Genomic DNA, 22,941 nt, shown 5'->3' with positions numbered 1-22,941 from the left:
AAAAAAAAAAAAAAAAACAAAGGGAAGGTAGAGCTTGAGCAATTGCTAATCAGACATCCATAAACTAAATGTATGAGTCATTATTCCCAGGAGTAACACTGAGTTCAGTTTGGGATGCAAGAAGCAAAAACAATTATACACACTTCCATATTATTTAGCGGTGGTGTCCTTGAGGAACTCACACAACTGACAGCTGTCCTGCTTAACTACACACATGGGATTTCTTCTGTTGTTTTTTAATCAGAATATTGGCATGTGAGACACAAAAAAAACCCTAAACTTTTTAGATTCCTTTATTTCAAAAACAAATAAAATACTTACATTATTAACAGAAGAGCATACTGGTTTCGGTCCGTAAAATCTTTGGGAAAGGACAACTGTAAAGGAAGTTCTTTTAAAGAAAGAGCAAAATATTAAAGATGGAGAGTCATTTATATGTAAAACTCTAAGGTGCAGAGAAAGTTGTTCTTGAATGATGAAGCATGCACAAAACTTTACCATAGTCGTCAATATGAAGCATTTTAATTTCTGACTTTACTATCTTCTTTTTCAGGATAGCTTCCTTCAGCATAGAATTGCTTTCCAAAATAAAATATTCTATAAATCAGAAAGGATAGTGCAAATAATTAGATTAAGAATCAGCACAACACAAATAATTATCCAGCATTACCATTTGATAGGCACTAATTGTGAAAGTATTAGTCACTCATTTGTGTTTGACTTTTTGGAAACTCATGGACTACAGCCCACCAAACTCTTCTGTCCATGGAATTCTGTGGGCAAGAATACTGGAGTGGGTTGCCATTCCCTTCTTAAGGGGATCATCCCAAATCAGGGATTGAACCCAAGTCTCTTGCACTGGAGGCAGATTTTTACCATCTGAGCCACCAGGGAAGCCCTAGGCACCCATTAACCTCTCATAATTTCTCTCTTGGATTACTGTAATAGTTTCTAACTGGGCCTTCCTTAATTTTAGGAAATTGTACCCCAGTTTGCCCTATACTTGGAACTATGTTTACATTTTCAAAATGTAAATCTGATCATTCTATGGTTCTGCTTAAAAATATATTGAAAATAATACAAAACTATCTAGCATCCAATGACTTAAAGTCACTGTGGCTGAATTTGAATACAAAGTTACTAAGCATGCAAAAATTAGGAAAACATCACCCTTGATGAGTACAGATTTTATTCAATAGAAAGAACCCAGAAATGCCACAGATGCGTATAATGGATAGACAATGGCATTAAAGCATATTTTAATTAAATTCCATGTGTTCAGTAAGTTAAAAAAAAAAAACAAAACTGAGGATAATAGGGAGAAGTATAAAAAAAAAAAAACAGTTTAAAAAGAAAGAAGTTAAAATTCTAAAACTAAAAAACTGAAAAATTTGAGGCACATAAAAATTATAAAATCTAAGATTTAAAAATATTGGATGGGATTAATAGCATACTAGATACTGCTGAAGAAAAGATTAATTAACTATATTTGACAATATAGTGATAGACAACATAAAAAATAAAACACCCAAAAAAGAAAAAGAGACAAAGAATTGACAAAACATGAAGTGAAAGAAGCATCAGTAAATTGCTGGAATTTTGATTGATATGTTAAATACATTGACTTATTGGGGATATTTTATATATAAAAATGGTGAACTCTTTAATCCATAAATAACTATATGTGTATATACGTATATATTTGAGTCTTTAATTTCTTTTGGAAATGTTTACTTTCATTCTAGAAGACTGACACATTTATTACATGTATTATAGGATAGTTCTTAACTATCCTATATAGTTCTTAACAATATTTTAAATGGTTATTTTGATCTATTTTTACATTTTGCATTGCCTTATAGTATATAAAATAGGTGATATTTGTATATTAAACTATAATCATGATAAATCCCTTCATTATATCTAAAATTATTATGAGTATATGTGGATTCCATATTTTTTATTTGATTTCTGTTTTGTTTACAAGTATATCTTCTGAAAATAAAGGTAAGTTTTTCACCTATATTTCTTTTTCTTGCCTTATTTCATTAAGTCTTCTAATACAATTTACAATGAGGTAGTGATAGCAAACACTCTTTACTTTTACCCAGTCTTGGGAGAAATGCATTGTCTTCAACATCAAGTATTAATATGATATCAGTTTTAGTATTTTTGTAGATAACAATCATTAAGTTAAATCATTTATTTCTTCTTTTTCAGTTATTATTATTACCTTATTATTATTGTTTTCATTATAATTTTTTTCTAAATCCTTTGAGTTGTTGACAGAATAATATAGTAAGTTGCATTGATTAATTATTAAATGTCATTACCCTTTTATAAATTATTAGATTTGTGTTGCTTGTATTTAGTTAAGAAATTTTGCATCAATATTCTGAGAAAAATTTATTTTTTTGTCCTTGTTATATCTATGCTGACTTTGGAACCTGGTCAATGCTGGTTTTACATTTTCTGAGAGTTTGTGTGAGCTTGGTATTAGTACATTAAATATTGCTCAGAATGTACCAGTGAAGATACTGGTACTGGAATTTTCTTTTTAGGAAGAGTGGTAGTGGTGGTTTAGTTGCTCAATCATGTCCAACTCTTGCGACCCCATGGCCTGTAGCCTGCCAGTCTTCTTCTCTGTCCATGGGATTCTCCAGGTAAGAATATTGGAGTGGGTTGCCATTTCCTTCTCTATGGGAAGAGTACTAACTGTGAATTAAAAATTTTAATAGATAATGGGATATTTATATATTATACATATTCTTTGAGTGGTTAGCAATTTTTCTTTTAAGAAATTTACCCATTTTCTAAGATGTCAAATTTACTACCATTAAAACTACTTATAATATTCCATTACTATCATCTACATCAAACATTTGTAGAAGCTGTTATTAACATCGTCTATTTCATTAGTGAAAATGATGGTGCACTTTTCCTTTTATGGCTTTATCTAAAATATTATCAATTTTACTTATTCTTCTACGAAATCTTTTAGTTTTTATATGTTTTGTTTACTGTCAATCCATTTTCTATATCATTTATTTCCACTCTGACTGTATAATTTCCTTCCTTCCACTTACTTTCTATTCTTTAGCTCTTCTTTTTCTAGTTTTTTAAGGCAGACTCTTAGATGATTGATTTTAAAGATTTCCCTTTTTTATAAAATAAGAATTTAGAGACATAAACCTGTTTCTAATCACGATGTTTTTGTTCTTGTTTAGTTGTGTCCAACTCTGTGACTTGCATGGACTCTTGCCTGTTAGGCTCCTCTGTCCATGGTATTTCCCAGGCAAGAAAACTGGAGTGGGTGGCCATTTCCTTATCCAGGGGATTTTAAGTATCCCTAAATTCAGATTAGTTGTGTTTTCATTTTCATTTGGCTCAAATATTTTCCAATTATTTTTCTAATAAGTAAATTCCTCTTTGATCTTTGTGTTATTTAAAGATGCAAGTCTGAAGACAAAAGATTCTTGGTTTCTATTCTTCTTGATTCTTTATTTTGGCTTTACTTTTGAAGGATATTTTCAAAGTTTGTTTTTCTAGGTTGGTTTTGTTTTATTTTTGCTTTCCATTGGTATTCAAAAGATTTTTCTCCATTCTTTTTTTCTGATAAGAAGTCTGCAGTCATTCTTGGCTTTCTTACTATGTATATCATGTGTGGATGTCTTTTTAATTTTGTATCCTGCTTGAGGTTTGCTGAGCAATTTCATATTTTTCATCAGATTTGGATTTGGATGTTATTTCATCAAATATATTTTTCCATTCTGAGTTTAAAATATTATAGATATGGATATTAGCCTAAGTTAACTAGGCTCTGTTCATTTCTTTCATCATTTTTCTCTGTCTTGAAGTTTCTATAGATAATGTTTCAAACTCACTAATATTTTCTTCTGCAGTGTTTAATTTGCTTGCAATATTTTTCTGTAAAGTTTTAATTTCATATATTTAAACTTAAAATATATTCTATTTATTTTATCACTACATTCATTTTTTATTAATATCATTCAATATTTTTATAATTGCCCATTTATTGTACTCATCAGGGGATTCCATAATTTTCATCATATCTGAATCTGTCTCAATTCACTGGCTTTCTTTTTTCTAGCTAGTTATATTTATTAGCTTCTTTACATAACCAGTAATGTTTTATTGGATTCTAATCATTGTGATATTTATATTGTTGAGTTCTAAACATTGTTCTGTTCTTTTATAAATTGTTGGTCTTTGTTATAGCAGATGTTTAAGCTATTTGGAGGTCAGCTTAATTATTTAAAAGCTTTTAAAAATATTTTATTTAGTGTGAGTTTGAATGACCCTTGTTCTATGACTTGTTAAGCTATACTACAAAAGGCATGACTCTTCTGGGATCTCTTCTAAACATTCCAGTGTTCTGATTAGTTGGAACTTTAATATACCCCAGCATTGTGTGAGTTCTAGCTTTCCCAAGCACAAAGTATCTTCCTATGCATACTCAGCGAGGTATTTTCAGCAACAGATGATCCCCCACAGCTCTATGCAGATTCCTGGTGTTCTTTCTCTGCCTCCAGGGAATCTGTTCCAGTGTTATCTACCCTCCCAACATTCCAAAAGCTTCAACCCTTCAGAGTTTGATTTCTGTCTCCATTGTTTCTGAGGTACTCTTATACACTTATTTCATTCTTCCTCATTACACTGGATTTCAGAAAATAACTCTGGCCGGAAAGCCAGGGCAATTGCCACATTAATCTCATTGGTTTCCTTTTATTCAGGAATCAGGACCCTATCATGACTACTGTCCCACGTTTGAAAGGTGTTATTTCATGTATTTTACACAGCTTTAAAAAAAAAATTATTTTATTTTATTTTATTTTCTGTCTTTTGGCTAAGAGGCCATGTTTACTTCCATGTACTCTGTGGCCAGGTAAGAATATTTATTTTTGATTGTCAATGGCTTATCATTGATACTTTATTGTTAAATACAATTTCCTTAGAATGAAACATAAGGCTTTCATGATCTGGCTCCAGCCTGCCCTGTAGCCTATATCTTTTGTTTTTATCTTAAATGTTTTGTTCCAGCCACATTGAACAATTTTTATCTTGCAAATGTAAATATTTCATGTGTCATGATTGTGCATTCACATTTTTTCTTCCAGAAATGCTTTCCACTGATTTCCCCCCCTTTTTTTTGAAAGGTGCACACTTCTACCAGAGAAATTATTTTATTCTATTACAAGCATTACATTTTCTGATTCTTGCTTTGGACTGAGAATTCTGCGTGAATTTCAGACACATTAAACCACCTCTCCTGTAAATAAGTATCACTTTCTATAATACGAATTTGGGAAATTAGCTGATTCCAGAGATTTCTTCTATCGACTTAATATAAGAAATTTCTGATTTTTAAATAATAGTATATTTTCAAGGAATCTATCCCAAACACTCAATTATAAAATTTAAAGTGTGAACATTTCAACTTTATATACTTTCGTTAAGGATTCAGAATTTATAATGTTTAAGACCTGTCATAAAAATGCACTTAATAAACCTAATCATAGATAAAAGCATTCATTTTGGATTCAAAAGAAATCATCTGATATTTGTTAACTACATAAGCGGCAGTTTTTACAGACTGTTAAATTTTTCCTTTACACCTTTAACTAGAAGTCATCTTATTGGATAAGGATTTTTAAAGTGGAAAATATGTTTATTGTATTAAAATGATTAGTTGACTAAATGAGTTAGAGGTATTGATATGAGTGTAATATATGAATAATTTATCATGGTTCTTTTTTATTACCAAAAATGAACAGGAAAAATTAAATTACATGAGATAAGAGGTAGCTGAAAATTTTACTTCTAAATCAAAGGATATTTATCTGCTCATGGGAAAAAATCAATCCATGGTCACAGAGAAATAAAATTCTATTTAAGGAAAAAATACAGAAGATAATAAAGTCATTTTCAAAAGCAAACAATTTTTTCATGATATTTTCAGAAAACATATTTCATACAAAGTTTTGTGAAACTTTATAAAGAGAAGACACTATTAAGACATGATATAATTGTGGGATTGAGGAAGAAAAGAGGATAAAGTGAGAACAGAAAATTGGGAAGAAGGAAAAGAGGGAGAGATAAGAAAGTAGAAAGGAAGTATAAGGAGGGATGAGAAGAAAGATATACAATATAGAGAAAAGAAGAAAGGAAAGAGACTAAAAGTAAATTAAAGTAAAAGAAATAAAGCATAAATGAATAATTAAGGGGAAAAATGAAAATATAAAAGAGGAAAAGAATCATAGAAATATAAGACAAAGGACTTTTGAAATACTAAGTAAAATGTTGCATATTTATACATTTTCCAAGTCACTGAACATGTTAATGAAGGGTTTCTTTTTCATTTTAAAGGTAATATATGTTCATTGTAAAAAATTAGGAAAGTACTCAAGAAAAGAGAAGAAAAAAATCACCTGAAAGGCTGCCACATAAATGCAAGACTTTTTACTGTTTGCAAATGTTGTCTTCCAGAATTTTTATATGCATTTTTAAGTACTTTTTTTAAAGTGGCATAAGTATTTGAATTGCACAATCATTTAGAAATATAACTTAAACAATTTTGAATAATTGACTTTTAAAAACATATTTTTATTTTTAATCCTAGTGGGGAACTAATGGCAACTTTATTAGAACAATTTGATGAAATTTTAATAAAGGACCATTTACAAATATAGGAAAATGGCACAGGGATCATAAGGGATAGTACCACAACCCAGGCTCATGACAGTGGTTTGGTGTGTAGGTCAGAGAGAGCAGTTACTTGGAGATGGTTGCATGAAAGACCCACTGTGACTTTCACCCAAGAGTCACAGCAGCCTGGGTAACTCCACAGGGATAATGCTGGAGAAATACAGACTCCAAAGTCACTTTTCTGCCTCTCTTCAGTCACCTGTAGGATTTGCGTTAGCTGAATCCAATTGGCTGTAAATAGCTGCAGAACTTAAGTCATCAAAACAACATCTTTCTTGGGTAGAGACCATGGGAGAGAAAAAACAGTTAAGAGTGGCTCTGAAAAGACTAATGAAAGATATTCAGAACACAAATTAATACGCCATTAAAGTTTATTTACAAATCCCACCTTTCATTATTTGTGTTTTTTTTTTTTTCACTATTATCAGTAGTACATCTGTAATTTTCTCTACTTAGAATTATCTTCTCAGTATAAACCAATAAAAAAGAAAAATATAGGGTAAATAGATACAAAAGATTTAATGCTTATGGCTATTTTTTTCCAAAAGATTTACTGTAATTTATATTTCTACCAGCAAGTTATAAGAGCCTCATTAGCAATGTAAATTTTTTGATATTATTAATTTGTTAGGAAAAAATATTTGGTAGTGTTTTACTTTGCATCTTTGGATAACTGGTGAGTTTAAAGGGTTTTCACATTTGTTTTTTATTTTCATTTTTTCAATATACTTTTGATGCTTTATTGTACTTCTCGTGGTCCCCAAATGAGTTATGACTAATTCATTCATTTAGCAGGGGCTTCCCTGGTGACTCAGATGGTAAAGAATTTGCCTGCAATACAGGAGACCTAGGTTCCATCCCTGGGTTGGGAAGATCCCTTGGAGAAGGGAATGGCTACCCCCTCCAGTATTCTTGCCTGGAGAATGGACAGAGGAGCCTGGTGAGTTACAGTCCATGGGGTTGAAAAGAGTCAGACTTAACTGAGCCTCTAACTTTTCACTTAGTTTAATAAAGATTAACCTGAAGATCCATTAACCCAAAAACTTAATTACAATCAAATTTAAATTTTATATAAATAAATAGTTGTCTTTAGAAAATAAAATTAAGAACCTGATCACTGTTTACAGTCCATTTATTTTCTTGATCTTGAGACTAACAGAATTATAAATGAGAAAATATGAAAGATTTGCCTGAGACAAAAGTGTGTCACAATTTGTAACAAAAGTTATTAGACAACAACATCCACTTTTAACAATAGGATATAATTAATTAAATTCAGGTTGGAAATTTTTAAAAAGTTATCATTTTGGCAGAATATGCAATGTAACACAAATAGTTGTTTATCAACTAATTCCTATGTTGCAAATATAGCTCATCCTCACATAAAATTCATTTGCTAGTTTTTTTACAAGGAAATAGATTCTATGAGATTATACCCACAAAAGATATGTGACAGACTCACTTTATACACTAATTTTTATATCTGTGAAATTCAATCTTCTTTCCATTTTATCAAATATATTGCCCTTATTATCATTATTGTTGCTCTCAGTGTTAATATTCAGCAGATTTAATATGCTTACCATAATCTTTTTAGGATTTACACTGATAAGTAGAAACCAGAAGATGTGCTAAATGATTTCCAAAATCACACAAAACTCCATTTGCTATTTAGAAGTTTTGTCTTTTTCATTGAGGCTGGATGTCTCCATATGGTGATATTTGAAAAGTGTAAATACTCTTCCTCTGTCCTCTAAAAATTGTATTTGTCCTTCAGCATTACATTTTTATATTATCTCTCCTTTAAGTCAAAGCATTTAAGTAAGATTCATACCTAAGAACTGATGCTAAAGCTGAAACTCCAATACTTTGGCCACCTCATGTGAACGAAGAGTTGACTCATTGGAAAAGACTCTGATGCTGGGAAGGATTGGGGGCAGGAGGAGAAGGGGACGACAGAGGATGAGATGGGTAGATGGCATCACTGACTCGATGGACATGAGTTTGAGTGAACTCCAGGAGTTGGTGATGGACAGGGAAGCCTGGTGTGCTGCAGTTCATGGGGTCGCAGAGTTGGACACAACTGAGCGACTGAACTGAACTGAACTGATGTCATGAGAGAGACAAAAACAATATAATAAGCTTTACAGTGATGATCATAAACCCTATTCTGGAGTCAGCATGTCTTATTTGATTCCCACCTGTGCTATCTATTATATTAGAGTGACTCTCTCCAAGTTTTTTAACCTTTTTGGGACTCAATTTCCTCATCTGTAAAAGCGGGTGATGCAATTAACAATATCAGGGGTGTTCTGAGGAGTAAATGTGTTAATAAATATAAGCCTCAATTACAATAGATTATGGGATTCCCTATAATCAAGAGCTCAGTTGGTAAAGAATCCACCTGCAACACAGGAGACCCAGGTTCGATTCCTGGGTTAGGAAGATCCGCTGGAGAAGGGGTAGGCTACCCATTCCAGTATTCTTGGGCTTCCCTTGTGGCTCAGCTGGTAAAGAATTCACCTGCAACGTGGGAGACGTGAGTTCGATCCCTGGGTTGGGAAGATCCCCTGGAGAAGGGAAAGGCTACCCACTCCAGTATTCTGGCCTGGAGAATTCCAGGCTATATACCGTATAGTCCATGGGGTTGCAAAGAATCAGACATGACTGAGAGACTAAGTTTCACAATAGATTATAATAGTCTATGATAAATCATTACAGCATGAGGGTATTGATTAAATAAAAATTTTAAATGAAAGAAGGAAAAGAAGGATAGATGAAAATAAGGAAAAAAAGAGTCAGGAAGTAATTTGGCTATTCAGTTTTCAGATCAGCTCAATCGTGTTTGTGCTTATACTCTTTTCTGTTAAAGTTCTTAAATACATTGACCACATCTCACTAGCAATGAACACCCAGTCTCTGCCATATATCCTAATAAAGTCTTCACTCAATAGATAATGGACAATTTAATAAATACATAAAAACATAAATGAATATGTAAAACTAGTCATGGATAACTAAAATAAATAGGATATAAAATATATGAAACAATATATTTTTCATATTTTTTTTCTAAAATAAGTGTGTTGATCTGGAGAAATAGTCTGCATGAGGTTCAAGAAAGAATAAACCAGAGCCCTAATGGGTCAATAGACTGAAACGTACCTAAATGAACTTCATCAATCACTCCTCAGTCAATTTAGATACAGAAGATACCCCATTTCGGGCATACATTGATAAGATCCAACTCCAATTATAAGGCAGCCCGACCTATTTGCTTTATTATTTCTCTTACACACACAATGTCATATTGATGGTACCTATGCCTCTTTCCCCAATCTGAGGGCTCCTTTGAAGAAGGTTCTATAGAGTACAAAACTCAGAATGAATAAGATCATATCAAAGACTGATGCCAACCATGATTCTGCATTGTTGTGTTCATGTACTTACTTGCTGGGTTGTCTGTGCTATGTAGGCTGACCACTGGAACCCCTGGACCTGGATTTTAGAAATATATGTAGAAACATTTTAAAGACATCTAAATAATAACTGTTGGAAGGCTAGATGACAGAATTCTTTTTTTCCACATGTAAGCATTTCATAGTTAAAACATAATGAAATAGAAATCAGATTATTAGATTTCACTCCTTTCTATGCATATTTTATTCAGAAAAGTAAAAACATATGGGGAAATAAACTATTTACAAGATTATTGCTAAGATCCTCCCTTCTCTAAAATGCCATATACATCAGTATTTCTATGGTTTTAGCCAATCTAATGCACCCTACTGTCTTTTTCTCTAGTCTTTAATAGAATAGTCACTGATCTGTCAGTTGATTCCCAAACCTGTGACCTTTTACCCTCTCATCCAAGATTAAATTCTATTTACCACTCAGCCAAGAAAGAAAGAATGCATGCATATTAGAAATATTCCATCCACAAGACAAATTAAATTTCAGAGCTAATCTTATATTAATTTAAAAATATATTAACTGGAATATTATTTCAAATACACTGGACAATTCAGGTGTAACTATAAGATGTTATCTTGAAACTTCACTGCTCTAATGAACTCTATTTGGAGGCTAATGGTTTTTCTCTGGTGTCACCAAACAAGTACTTCTCTTTTTTGATTAATTAAGGTGTCAAGAGAAAAAAATAATGAAAAAGAGCAAGAATTGGTCTATTCCTCATGGTATCTTAAAACAGGACTGCACAAGATACCAGCTAAAGCTGTAACACTCAATCCATTGCATTTTAAGAGGATATCTCCCATTTCATCAGAGTATCCTATTAAAGGTACAATGATTCCTACTAGTATAACCTAGACATACTATACTACTAGGTAAGACTTAGCATACTATTATCATATAGAAGAAATAACTGGGGTGAACACACTTTCTCAAAATTTAAGGAGGCTAGACCCAAAGAATTAACAACAAAGCCATTTCTTAACAACAAAGCCAATATTTCAACAAGTATTGCTTTTCCTAAAGTCTAGGTAAATTAGTTTATTATTCTAGGATGACTTTGCTAATGTAAATGTTTATCACTTTTTAAAAATATTCATATAAAATAGCACGTATTGATCATGTACCTGTATATATACTGACTTACTCCCAATTTTTGTCTTTTAAATAAAGTAATGGATAAAATTTATATCACAAAAACCCTTATTTATTACTTTTTAACAAAAACTTGTGTAAACAAGGAATATAAAATCATAGATCGAGGGTAATCATTACTACTGATAGTAATAGATACTGATCAAAGAAAATTGATAAAATAAATTTTAACAGAAATCAACTATTACCTTTACAGAGTAATAAGAAATGTTGATTCATGGGACTAAAACTGGCATCAAAATATGTGCATTGTTCTTTCATAAAATTACATGAAATGCATTGACGATTCAATAAGCCTTCAGTAGAAGCACTGGGGAAAGAAGAAGAAAGTGAGAAATACTACTGTTCCATGTACTTAAATGTGTGGTATCATTATTTTAATATTAACATAAAGAAGTTACAGTATTACTTACATTGAAGTTCCTCATAAATTATCACTTATCATAAAAATGCAAAGTCAATTTCCATTACTAATGTTATGACATACACATTTTTCTTCTCAGTAAAAAAATTAAAATTACAAACACATACACATATGTAGCATGTATATAGTTATATATGCCTTAAAGAAACTGACTTTCCCAGGACTCAATGTAACTTATTCTTAGTTATATTTTTATAGATATTTTTTTGTAAAGTCTAAAAAGAAATTACCCACACAGACAAGCATAGTCACTAGCAATAATATTAGTTGAGAGAACTAATAAATTATGAATAATCATAAATTATCTGTGCTGCTAGACAAAAACACTGCTAATGATACATTTTTTAAAACTTGGCTGGACAAAATATTCTCAGTTTCATTTTGGAATAAAACACATAGTACACTGTACTTCACGAAGTCACAACTTCACACTTGAAACATTTTGGGTTCATTATAAACCCAAATTTTCCTTTACACCCAAAGTGATCAATATAATAGGCACTTAAACGCATTAGCTAGTTTCATCCTTATGATAAATCATAGCCTTGTTTTTTTTTCTTTTAAACTGTGGTAAAACAACATTTACCATTTTAGCCAGTTTTCAAGTATATGGTTTATTTCAGTCACAATATTGCACAAATATTGCCACCAAGAGACTATGAATGTGTGGCAGTCACACACAGAATTTAACTTTTCTCTCTCTACTCTGTCATATAATTTTTCAGATCCAAGTTCCCTAAAAATTTATATTTGTATTTTCTCATTATTTAGATTATGAAATTACTAAAAATAAAGAAAAGCATACTTTGAGACAAAATTATGACACTGAATATGGTAGCAATTCTGATTCTGTTAATCCCATAGATTAAATCAACCAATTAATATTTTTATGGACCTGGACAAGACAATGATTGAGTTTTTTGGGTTAAACACTAACATTATCTATAGTCAAGTCAACTGGCACTTGATGAGCCATTTAAAGAAAAATTTATTGGTTGTAAATTTTCATTATAACCCAGTCTTCTACAGTAGTGTAGGCCATAGATATATTGACTGTTGTACTGCTTTGCCTCAGTCACTAGAGATGTGTGTGTTCTCATTTGCTTCAGTCATGTACAGCTTTTTGTGACCCTGTGGCCTATAGCCCTTCAGGCTGTCTGTCCATGAGGATTCTCCAGGCAAGAATACTGGAGTCGGTTGCCATGCCCTTCTCCGGGGGATCTTCCCGATGCAGGGATCAAATCCGTGTCTCTTACATGTCCTACATTGGCAGGCAGGTTCCGTACCACTAGTCCCACCTCGGAAACCCATAAGTGTGTTACTCGTTCAGTCATGTTCGACTCTTTGTGACCCCATGGATTGTAGCCTGCTAGGCTTCTCTGTCCATGAAATTCTCCAGGTAGGAATACTGGAGGAGGTTGCCATTTCCTTCAAAGGGGCTCTTCTTGACCCAGGAATCCATCCCAAATCTCCTGCATTGAAGGCAGATTCTTTACTGTCTGAGAAGCCCATAGGACAAGCACACAAATCTAAGAACTCATTATTACTCAAATCACATTTTTAGGCTAATAAAAGGAGAAGAGGATGAGGCAGCTCCATTAGCTGAACTTAGCCAAATGTAATTTTCTGACACTCATTTTTCTTTAAGAGTTTTACAAAATGGGGGAAATAAAATATCAGTCAAGTATTTCTATCTCTCTAAAGGATTATTCTTGATTGCCAATATTAACCACAATATAAGTTTTAAGAAAGATAAGTTTTAGGTAACCAAAACTAGAAAGTGACCAATACTTTAATCAAGATGTCTAAGCTAAAATTAGAATCAGTCTCTTTAAATAAATAGCTGTTCTTCCTTTGGAAGTCATTAGAATTGAAAACATGTGTTCCAGACTCTAAGAGAGAAAAACAAAGAATGTGAAAATGACATATTGCGATATGTGATTAAAACGAGGAGCAGCTCACTTCAGATGACAGTGATTTATGCATAAATAAGAGTGTGTGAGTGAATTAGAGTGAGTAAGGGTACTTGAAACATGCATTTTTGCTCTCAAAGGAAAGTCTAGGCTACTTGGTAAGAATCACTGGTGACACTGCTTCAAACATGATGAATTTCCACTGAGAATATGCCATGGCAGTTTTGACACTTTAAAAATGGATCTGTGAAACAGAAATTAGAAAGGATATATGAAGTCTAGAATTAATAAGTTGCTTGCCAGACAAAAATGAAAGTCATTCTTGGGAAGCCCTGGTGAAAGCTTTCTGAGTGAGGAGGCATTTTTAATACTAAATAGGTATGACCTTAAACCCTTTTATGAATATAGCTTTTCCTCTGGGAAAATTGGAGAGATGAAAATAGTCCCCGTCCACAGCTCTATTTTAGTAAGCAAGGGCCATGGCTGGCTTAAATAGCAATCTATGGATTTTACACATTCTGAGAGTGGGGAGAGAAAAACTGCCACTTGATCTACTCTACTAAATGTCCACAATGCTTTAATTTGTTCAGGGATAAATCACATGTGTACAGTATTGCATGTGTGCTTAGTCCTTCAGTCATTTCTGACTCTTTGCAACCCCGTGGACTATAGCCCACCAGGCTCCTCTGTCCATGGGATACTCCAGGCAAGCATACGGAATGGGTAGCTATTCCCTTCTCTAGGGGATCTTCCTAACCCAGGGATCGAACCTGGGTATCCTTCATTGCAGGTAGATTCTTTACCATCTGAGACACCAATTCAGTTCAGTTCAGCTGCTCAGTCCTGTCCAACTCTTTTTGATCCCATGGACTGCAGCATGCCAAGCTTCCTTGTCCACCATCCTGCCCAGAGCTTGTTCAAACTTATGTCCATCGAGTTGGTGATGCCATCCAACCATCTGATCCTCTGTTATCCCCTTCTCCTCCTGACTTCAAACTTTCCCAGCATCAGGGTCTTTTCTAGTGAGTCAGTTTTTCACATCAGGTGGCCAAAGTATTGGAGCTTTGGCTTCAGAATCAATGAATATTTAGGATTGATTTCCTTTAGGATCGACTGGTTTGATCAGGGAAGGCCTCATATACTGAAAACTTTAAATGAGGCATAGCAGAATGAAAAGCTATTTGGGAAATAAGGAAATGCTAGTGGTATGTGTCATTTAGAGACGCAAGCCTCAAAAAAAAAAAAAAAGGTATTTTGAAAAGATAAAAACAAGTGAGGGAAAAATAAAGGAGGAATAAGATGGTCTCCACTCCAGTTGCAAACCTTTAGGCTCACAATGGTCTAGAGATGAGGTTTTGTCATACTGAGTTGGCTCTCTCCTAGTCATACCAAAAACGCAACTTCAGATCTTTCCATCCTATGATTATGCTGTGTGGATGGCCCCTGAGTAACCAACCTGTGCAGGAAGGTCCTCTCACACTGCTTACCTGTACAGCTGCCTCCCTCTGGGAGATGACTCGGTGCTCAGAAAGTAACTGCCCATGAAAAAAAAACAACACAAACCTCAGGCACCAATCAATTTTTGCAACACTGAGTTTTCATTTGAATTTTCCAACTACCAAAGAATAGGCAAGAGCTTTTCTATTATTCAACAGCAGGGCTTTGATCCATTTGGGAAACTTCTTTTCTTAAAATGTTGTCATACATTTTTTTCTATGGTCTCTCACAATCTCTCTGAGTGTGACTCTGTGTGTGTGTGCGTGCATGTGTCTGTGCAAATGTGTCTGTGTAAGCATCTTTCTGGGTGAAGCTGCAGGAGAGTCTTAAAGGTTGTTTTTTACATGGCCAGGCTACTTGGATTAGGACCATGGTAAGCAAAAATAAATCTGGCAGATAGGATTGCATTTAACAACACTGACTTCCAACTTGACTAGAGAATCAAAAACGCTCACATTTTTTGTGTAGTTTCATCATACGCCAGGATCTTTACCACTTCCCAGTTTCCTGATGTCAGATGCCGCACGGTAATTTGCTCACTTTTACTCTGCAAAGAAATAGAAAATATTGATTTCCCTTTTATTTAAATAGCATCTGTCTGGTCAATACCAAAGTGCTAACTGCCCCTGTCACTTTTAATTCTTTAGTTCTCAGTTAACATTGAGTTTCTTGTTTTTAATCTCAAGAATGAATACACATTCACATAACCATAGTTACAGGCAAGACAGTACCTTTATTCCTATGTTGTAGGAAAATAATTCACAAAACATCTCCACATAGGACTACATGGGTAGCATCACCTTGACATAGGAAGTCATCTTGGCATTTAGTATAGACACAGGACTTTGATAACGTTAATCTAAATGATTGACAGCTAAACGGTTTGAATAGCTTTGAATAAAACTTTTAGAACAAACTTCATTTCAAATAGATTTTAAGTGTTATATACTTTTAACCTTTGCAGCATGTGTACTGAGAATAATACTGATAGATTTGCTATTTTCACTCAATAATTTACTTCTGAGATTAATTCATGTTGATACTTGTAGACATAGTTTATTTTCACTGCTATATGGTAATTTATTGTATGCATGAATACAGAAAAATTTATTTTTTGATATTTGAGTTTTTCCAAATTTTTGCTCTTTAAAACAAGTTGTCTGTGAACTACTTTATTAATGTCTCCTTGTGCATGTGGCAGGGTTTTCCTGAGACAAACGCTGGTAAGTGGGAAAACTCCTGGAGGGACCACAGAGAAGATGAGAAGATGGTGGAGGAGTAAGACGGGGAGATCACCAGTCTCCCGCCAAATACATAAAAACTCATCAAGATATGGAGCAACTCCTACAAAGCAATCTCCAGGTGACAGCAGAAGACCCCAGGCCTCCAGAGGGACAGGCTAAGCTCTCTGAAATGAGGTAGGAGAGAGAAAGGAGCCAAAAGGGAAAAGACAGAGAACTTCTGGGCAGGAACTTGTACCCCAGAGGAGGGTGGGAGCCATGAAACAGAAGTTCCCATGCAACAGGGAAACTCCCTCACAGATAGGCCCAAAGGGGAGCTACGAAGTCTTGGAAAATCAGGGACTTCTGCTGCTGCTACTGCTGCTGCTGCTAAGTTGCTTCAGTCATGTCCGACTCTGTGCAACCCCATAGACGGCAGCCCACCAGGCTCCCCTGTCCCTGGGATTCTCCAGGCAAGAACACTGGAGTGCGTTGCCATTTCCTTCTCCAATACATGAAAGTCAAAAGTGAAAGTGAAGTCTCCGAGTCATGTCTGACTCTTCTCGACCACCTGAACTACAGCCTACCAGGCTCCTCTGTTGATGGGATTTTCCAGGCAAGAGTACTAGAGTGGGGTGCCATTGCCATCTCCAAATCAGAGATTTGGAGAGCAGTAAACAGAGAAAGCTGTACTTCTCAATTCGTTAACAGCTCATGGACTGTGACCCCAAACAGACAGCAGGCTTGGGAACCGAGAGTGGTGTGGCATACAAACCCAGCCAGCACACACAACCCTTGCAGCACAGAGGGCAGTCCCAGGTAGCAAGTGTGATGGGGCAGATGAACCTAGCTAGAAAGTAGTACACAGGGCAGGCCCAGGTACCAAGCAGACAAACACAGCCTGCGCAAAGGGCAGGACTAGGGTTCCCATAGTGGGAAGGCATACAAACTTGGGCAGCGCACACAACCCTCCTGGCACAGCTGGAAGAACAACCCCCACGACAAAGAGTGCAGGCAGTGAGACGAAACAGGTGTACACAAACCTCGTGACACAGAGGGTGGACCTTGGGAACTGAGAGTCAAGTGCACACAGCCCTGCGACACAGAGGATGAGCTTAGGGGGCTGAGGGAATCCCACACAAGTCGCGGCGACGCAGAAGGATCCACACAAGCACCTACCTAGGAAGTTTCTGCCAGCAGTGCAGGGTGGGACAGGGGAACTGAATGACCAGCAATGATCCCAGGGACATGTAGGCTGCACTGCATGTATGCTGAGAGAGACACTTTGAAGCAGCTGTGAAAACAGACTCGCACGACTGAAGCAACTTAGCAGGAGCAGCAGCAGCAACAATGCAAAAGCTAGGACTGCCCAAAGGCAAACTTAACCCACAGACACTCCAAAATCTAGTCCTGGAAACGGCACTGCCCTTGAGAAAGACAAGATCCAGCTCCATCAACCGGAACACAGGTACAAACTCCACCAACCAGGAAAACATCACAGGACACTAAGCCAACCCCATCCACAGAGGCAAACTCCACAACCAACAACTACTACCTTGAAAACCCTTTTTAATTTTTTTTTCCTTTTTCACTTTTTTCTCTTATAAATCACACCATTTATTCCCCCAATATATCTCCACCTTCACACTAGCATTTAGCGGTGTTGTGTTTTCCTCTTTTTTATCTTGTTATTAAAAAAAAAAATCTTTTTAAGATTTTTTTCTTCTTATAAATCACACTGCTTATTCCCCAACATATTTCCACTATCACATTAGCTTTTTGCAATGCTGTGTTTTCCTTGTTAAAAAAATAATAATAATTTTAAGATTTTGTTTCCTTTTTTTCTTATAAATCATATGGTTTATTCCCCCTACATATTTCCACCTCCCTATTAGCCTTCTGCAGTTCTGTAGAGTTTTCCTGTTTTTTTTTTCTTTTGTCTTTCTTGTTCCTTTTTTTTTTCTTTTCTCTCTTTCTCTTTTTATTTTTTAGTCCTCCCTCTTCTCCATCCCTTCTTTTTCTTTTTTCCCACCCTTCTCCTATTTCTTTTTCCTCTCTTTTTTTATTCTCCCTTTTTTCCCTCACTCTGCTTTCACCAAGTTAAATTGTTGAGCTCTCTATGCTATATTCCCCAATTGGCCTTCTGCTTGTGCTCAGATTATCAGACTGAGAATCAGTTAACTCTTCTTTCAATTGGTTGATATCACCTCTGGTTTCCCTGGCTCACCAAGTCAATCTCTTGTACTTTTTTTCTTTAGAACGCTTTGGTTGTAACTGTATATGTGGAAGTGTGTATGTATATGTCCCAGTATTTCTGTAATTACCTACTTTATCTCCTCCCACTAGAACACAGGCACAAGTCACCCAACAAGAAATCAACACAAACCACCCAACTAACATTTCCCTCCAAGGGCAAAAATCAAAAAAAAGGAGTAATACAACCCTAAAGTTTGGGAAAAGGAGACCTCAAATGAACCAATTTAGAAAAAAAAATGATGATGATGAAAAGACAGAGAAATAAAACACAAATGAAAGAACAAGGTAGAAACTCAAAAGACTAAATAAATAAAGAGGAAACAAGTAAGCTCCCTGAAAGAAAATTCAAAATAATAATAGTAAAGATCCTCCCAAGACTTAAAAATAGAATGGAGAAAATGAAAGAAGCATTTAATGCAGTTAATACAATGACCAAGGACATACAAGAAATACAGAATAAGCAGAGATGAATAACACAATTACTGAAATTAAAAATATACTAGAAGGATCCAATAGCAGAATAACAGGCAGAGGAATGGATAAGTAAGCTGGAGGATAGAGTGGTGGAAATAACTGCTGAAGATCAGAATAAAGAGAAAGGAATGAAAAGAATTGAGGAAAGCCTCAGAGACCTTTGGGACAATATTAAACATACCAATATTTGAGTTATAGGGGTCCCAGAGGAAGAAGAAAAAAAGAAAGGCACTGAGAAAATTTTTGAAGAAATTATAGTTGAAAACTTCCCCAACATGGGAAATAATCAAGTCCAAGAAGCGTAGAGAGTCTCCTACAGGATGAACCCAAGGAGAAACACATCAAGACAAAGATTAAGCACAAAAAAAGAATATTAAAAGCAACAAGGGAAAAGCAACAAGTAATATACAAGAGAAAACCCATATGATTAACAGCAGATCTTTCAGCAGAAACTCTACAGGCCAGAAGGGAAAGGCAAGATATATTTAAATTACTGAAAGAGAAAGTCCTACAACCACAATTACTCTACCCACCAAAGGTCTCATTCAATATTGATGGAGAAATCAAAAGCTTTACAGACAAGGAGAAATTAAGAGAATTCACCAACAAACCAGCCTTGCAACAAATACTAAAGGGACTTACATAGCCAATAAACACAAGAGAAAGGAAAAACTTACAAAAACAAACCCAAAATAAAAAAAAAAATGCCAATAGGAACATATGTATCAATAATTACCTTAAATGTAAATTGATTAAATGCACCAACCAAAAGATACAGACGGACTGAATGGATCCAAAAACAAGACCCATATATATGCTGCCTACAGGAGACCCACTTCAGACCTAGGGACACATACAGACTGAAAGTAAAAGGCTGGAATAAGATGTTCATGTGAATGGAAACCAAAAGAAAGCTGGAGTGGCAATCCTTATTTCAGACAAAATAGACTTTAAAATAAAGAACATCATAAGAGAAAAAGAAGGACACTACATAATGATCTAGGGATTAATCCAAGAAGAAGACATAGCAATTGTAAATATCTGTGCACCCAACATAGGAGCACCTCAATACATAAGGCAAACTAACAGACATAGGAGGAGAAATCAACAGCAACACAATAATAGTAGGGGACTTTAACACCCCACTGTCATCAATGGACGGATCATCAAAACCAAGAATCATTAAGGAAACACAAACCTTAAATGAAACATTAGACCAAATGGGCCTAATTGATATCTTCGGGACTTTCCATCCAAATACAGAAGAATACACTTTCTTCTCAAGTGCACATGGAACATTCTCAAGGATAGACCACATCTTGGACCACAAATCAAGTCTCAGTAAATTTAAGAAAATTGTAATTGCATCAAGTATCTTCTGACTATAATGCTATGAGACTAGATATCAACTACAGGAAAAAACAGCAAAAATCACAAACTCATGGAGATTAAATAATACATTGCTAAATAACAGAGGTTACTGAAGAAATAAAAAAAGAAACCAAAAGATTCCTAGAAACAGATGACAATGAAAACACGATGACCCCAAACCTATGGGACTTAGTAAAAAGCAGTTCTAAGAGGGAGGTTTATAGCAATATGACCATAAGTCAAGAAGAAAGAAAAGCATCAAATAGACAGCCTAACTCTACATCTCAAGCAGCTGGAAAAAAAAGAACAAAAACCACCCAAAGTCAGCAGAAGGAAGGAGATCATAAAAATCAGAGCAGAAACAAATGAAAAAGAAATGAAGGAAACAATAGCAAAGATAATAAAACTAAAAGCTGGTTCTTTGAGAAAATTAACAAAATTTGTAAACCACTAGCTAGACTCATCAAGAAAAAAGGGAGAAAAATCAAACCAATAAAATTAGAAATTAATAAGGAGAGGTTACAACAGACAACAGAAATACAAAGGATCATAAGAGAATATTATGAGCAACTATATGCTAAGGTTGGTTCCTTTCCAACCTAGAGGAAATGGACAGATACTTAGAAAAGATCAGCCTCCCAAGACTGAACCAGGAAGAAATAGAAATTATGAACAACCCAATTACAAACACTGAAATTGAAATGGTGATCAAAAATCTCCCCCAAAACAAGCCCAGGGCCAGATGGCTCCACAGGGGAATTCTATCAAACATTCAGGGAAGAGCTAATGCCTATTTTTCTGAAACTCTTTGAAAAAATTGCAGAGGAAGGAAAACTTCCAAATTCATTCTACAAGGCTACAATCACCCTGATACCAAAGCCAAGAAAATACAACACAAAAAAAGAAAATTACAGGCCAATATCGCTGATGAACATAGATGCAAAAATCCTCAACAAAATTCTAGCAAACCATAGAATGGTGTTCACACACCATATCAACAAGTTGAAAAATAAAAACCACATGATCATCTCAATAGATGCAGAAAAAGCCTTTGATAAAATCCAGCATCCATTTATGATAAAAATGCTTCAAAAAATGGGCATAGAAGAAACCTACTTCAACATAGTAAAGGCCATATATGAAAAGCCCACAGCAAACATTATTCTCAATGGTGAAACATTAAATCTTTCCCTCTAAGATCAGGAACAGACAAGGGTGTCCACTCTCACCACTATTCTTCAACATAGTTTTGGAAGTCCTAACTACAACAATTAGAGAAGAAAAAGAAATAAAAGGAATCCAGATTGGAAAAGAAGAAGTAAAATTCTCACTGTTTGCAGATAACGTGATACTATACATAGAAAACCCAAAAGATACTATCAGAAAATTACAAGAGCTAATCAGCGAATTCAGCAAAGTCACAGGATACAATGTCAATACTCAGAAATCACTTCCACTCCTATATACTAACAATGAAAAATCAGAAAGAGAAATTAAGGAATCAATACCACTCACCATTGCAGCAAAAAGATTAAAATATCTAGGAATAAAACTACCTAAAGAAATGAAAGATCTGTATACGGTAAACTATAAGACACTGATGAAAGAAATCAAAGACGACATAAACAGATGGACAGATATTCCATGTTTCTGGGTGAGAAGAATCAATATTGTGAAAATGACTATACTACCAAATGCAATCTACAGATTCAATGTGATCCCTATCAAATTACCAATGGCTTTTTCCACCAAACTGGAATGAAAAATTTCACAATTCATATGGAAACACAAAAGACCCCAAATAGCAAAAAACAGTCTTGAGAAAGAAGAATGGAGCTGGAGGAATCAACCGTCCTGACTTCAGACTATACACCAGAGCTATACTCATCAAGACAGTATGGTACTGGCACAAAAACACAAATATAGATGAATGGAACAAAATAGAGAACCCAGAGATTAACCCACGCACCCATGGGTACCTGGTACCTTATTTTTTGACAAAGGAGGCAAGAATATATAATGGGCAAAGACAGCTTCTTCAATAAGTGGTGCAGTGTTGGGAAAATTGGACAGTTGCATGCAGAAGAATAAAATTAGATCACTTACCTAATGCCACACACAAAGATAAACTCAGAATGGATTAAAGACCTAAATGCAAGACCACAAACTATTAAACTCTTAGAAGAGAACATAGGCAGAACACTTGATGACATAAATCAAAGCAAGATCTTCTATGACCCACCTCCTAGAGTATGGAAATAAAAACAAAAATAAACAAGTGGGACCTAATTAAACTTAAAAGCTTTTCCACAACAAAGAAAACTACAAACAATGTGAAAAGACAACCCTCAGAATGGGCAAAATAATAGCAAGGGAAACAACTGATAAAGAATTAATTTCCAAAATATACAAGCAGCTTATATGACTCAATACC

At 34.7% G+C, this 22,941-nt stretch overlaps 1 protein-coding gene across 2 annotated transcripts in view; it reads right to left on the bottom strand.

The window, feature by feature from the left end:
* Window positions 1–22,941, bottom strand: part of DPP10 (dipeptidyl-peptidase 10 (non-functional)) — an 814,904-nt gene that overhangs the window by 37,856 nt on the left and 754,107 nt on the right. For both annotated transcript variants that reach the window (XM_010860773.1, XM_010860774.1), the window contains exons 14-19: window positions 15,642–15,733; window positions 15,177–15,224; window positions 11,541–11,662; window positions 10,177–10,224; window positions 499–597; window positions 322–391 (exon numbers count right to left, since the gene is read on the bottom strand). In XM_010860773.1, coding sequence (XP_010859075.1) covers window positions 322–391; window positions 499–597; window positions 10,177–10,224; window positions 11,541–11,662; window positions 15,177–15,224; window positions 15,642–15,733 — 479 coding nt within the window. The remainder of the gene's footprint in view (window positions 1–321; window positions 392–498; window positions 598–10,176; window positions 10,225–11,540; window positions 11,663–15,176; window positions 15,225–15,641; window positions 15,734–22,941) is intronic.

This window comes from Bison bison, unplaced genomic scaffold, assembly GCF_000754665.1.
Source record: "Bison bison bison isolate TAMUID 2011002044 unplaced genomic scaffold, Bison_UMD1.0 scf7180017864471, whole genome shotgun sequence".
Taxonomy (NCBI): Eukaryota; Metazoa; Chordata; class Mammalia; order Artiodactyla; family Bovidae; genus Bison; species Bison bison.
This window is presented reverse-complemented; position numbering and strand designations above follow the sequence as displayed.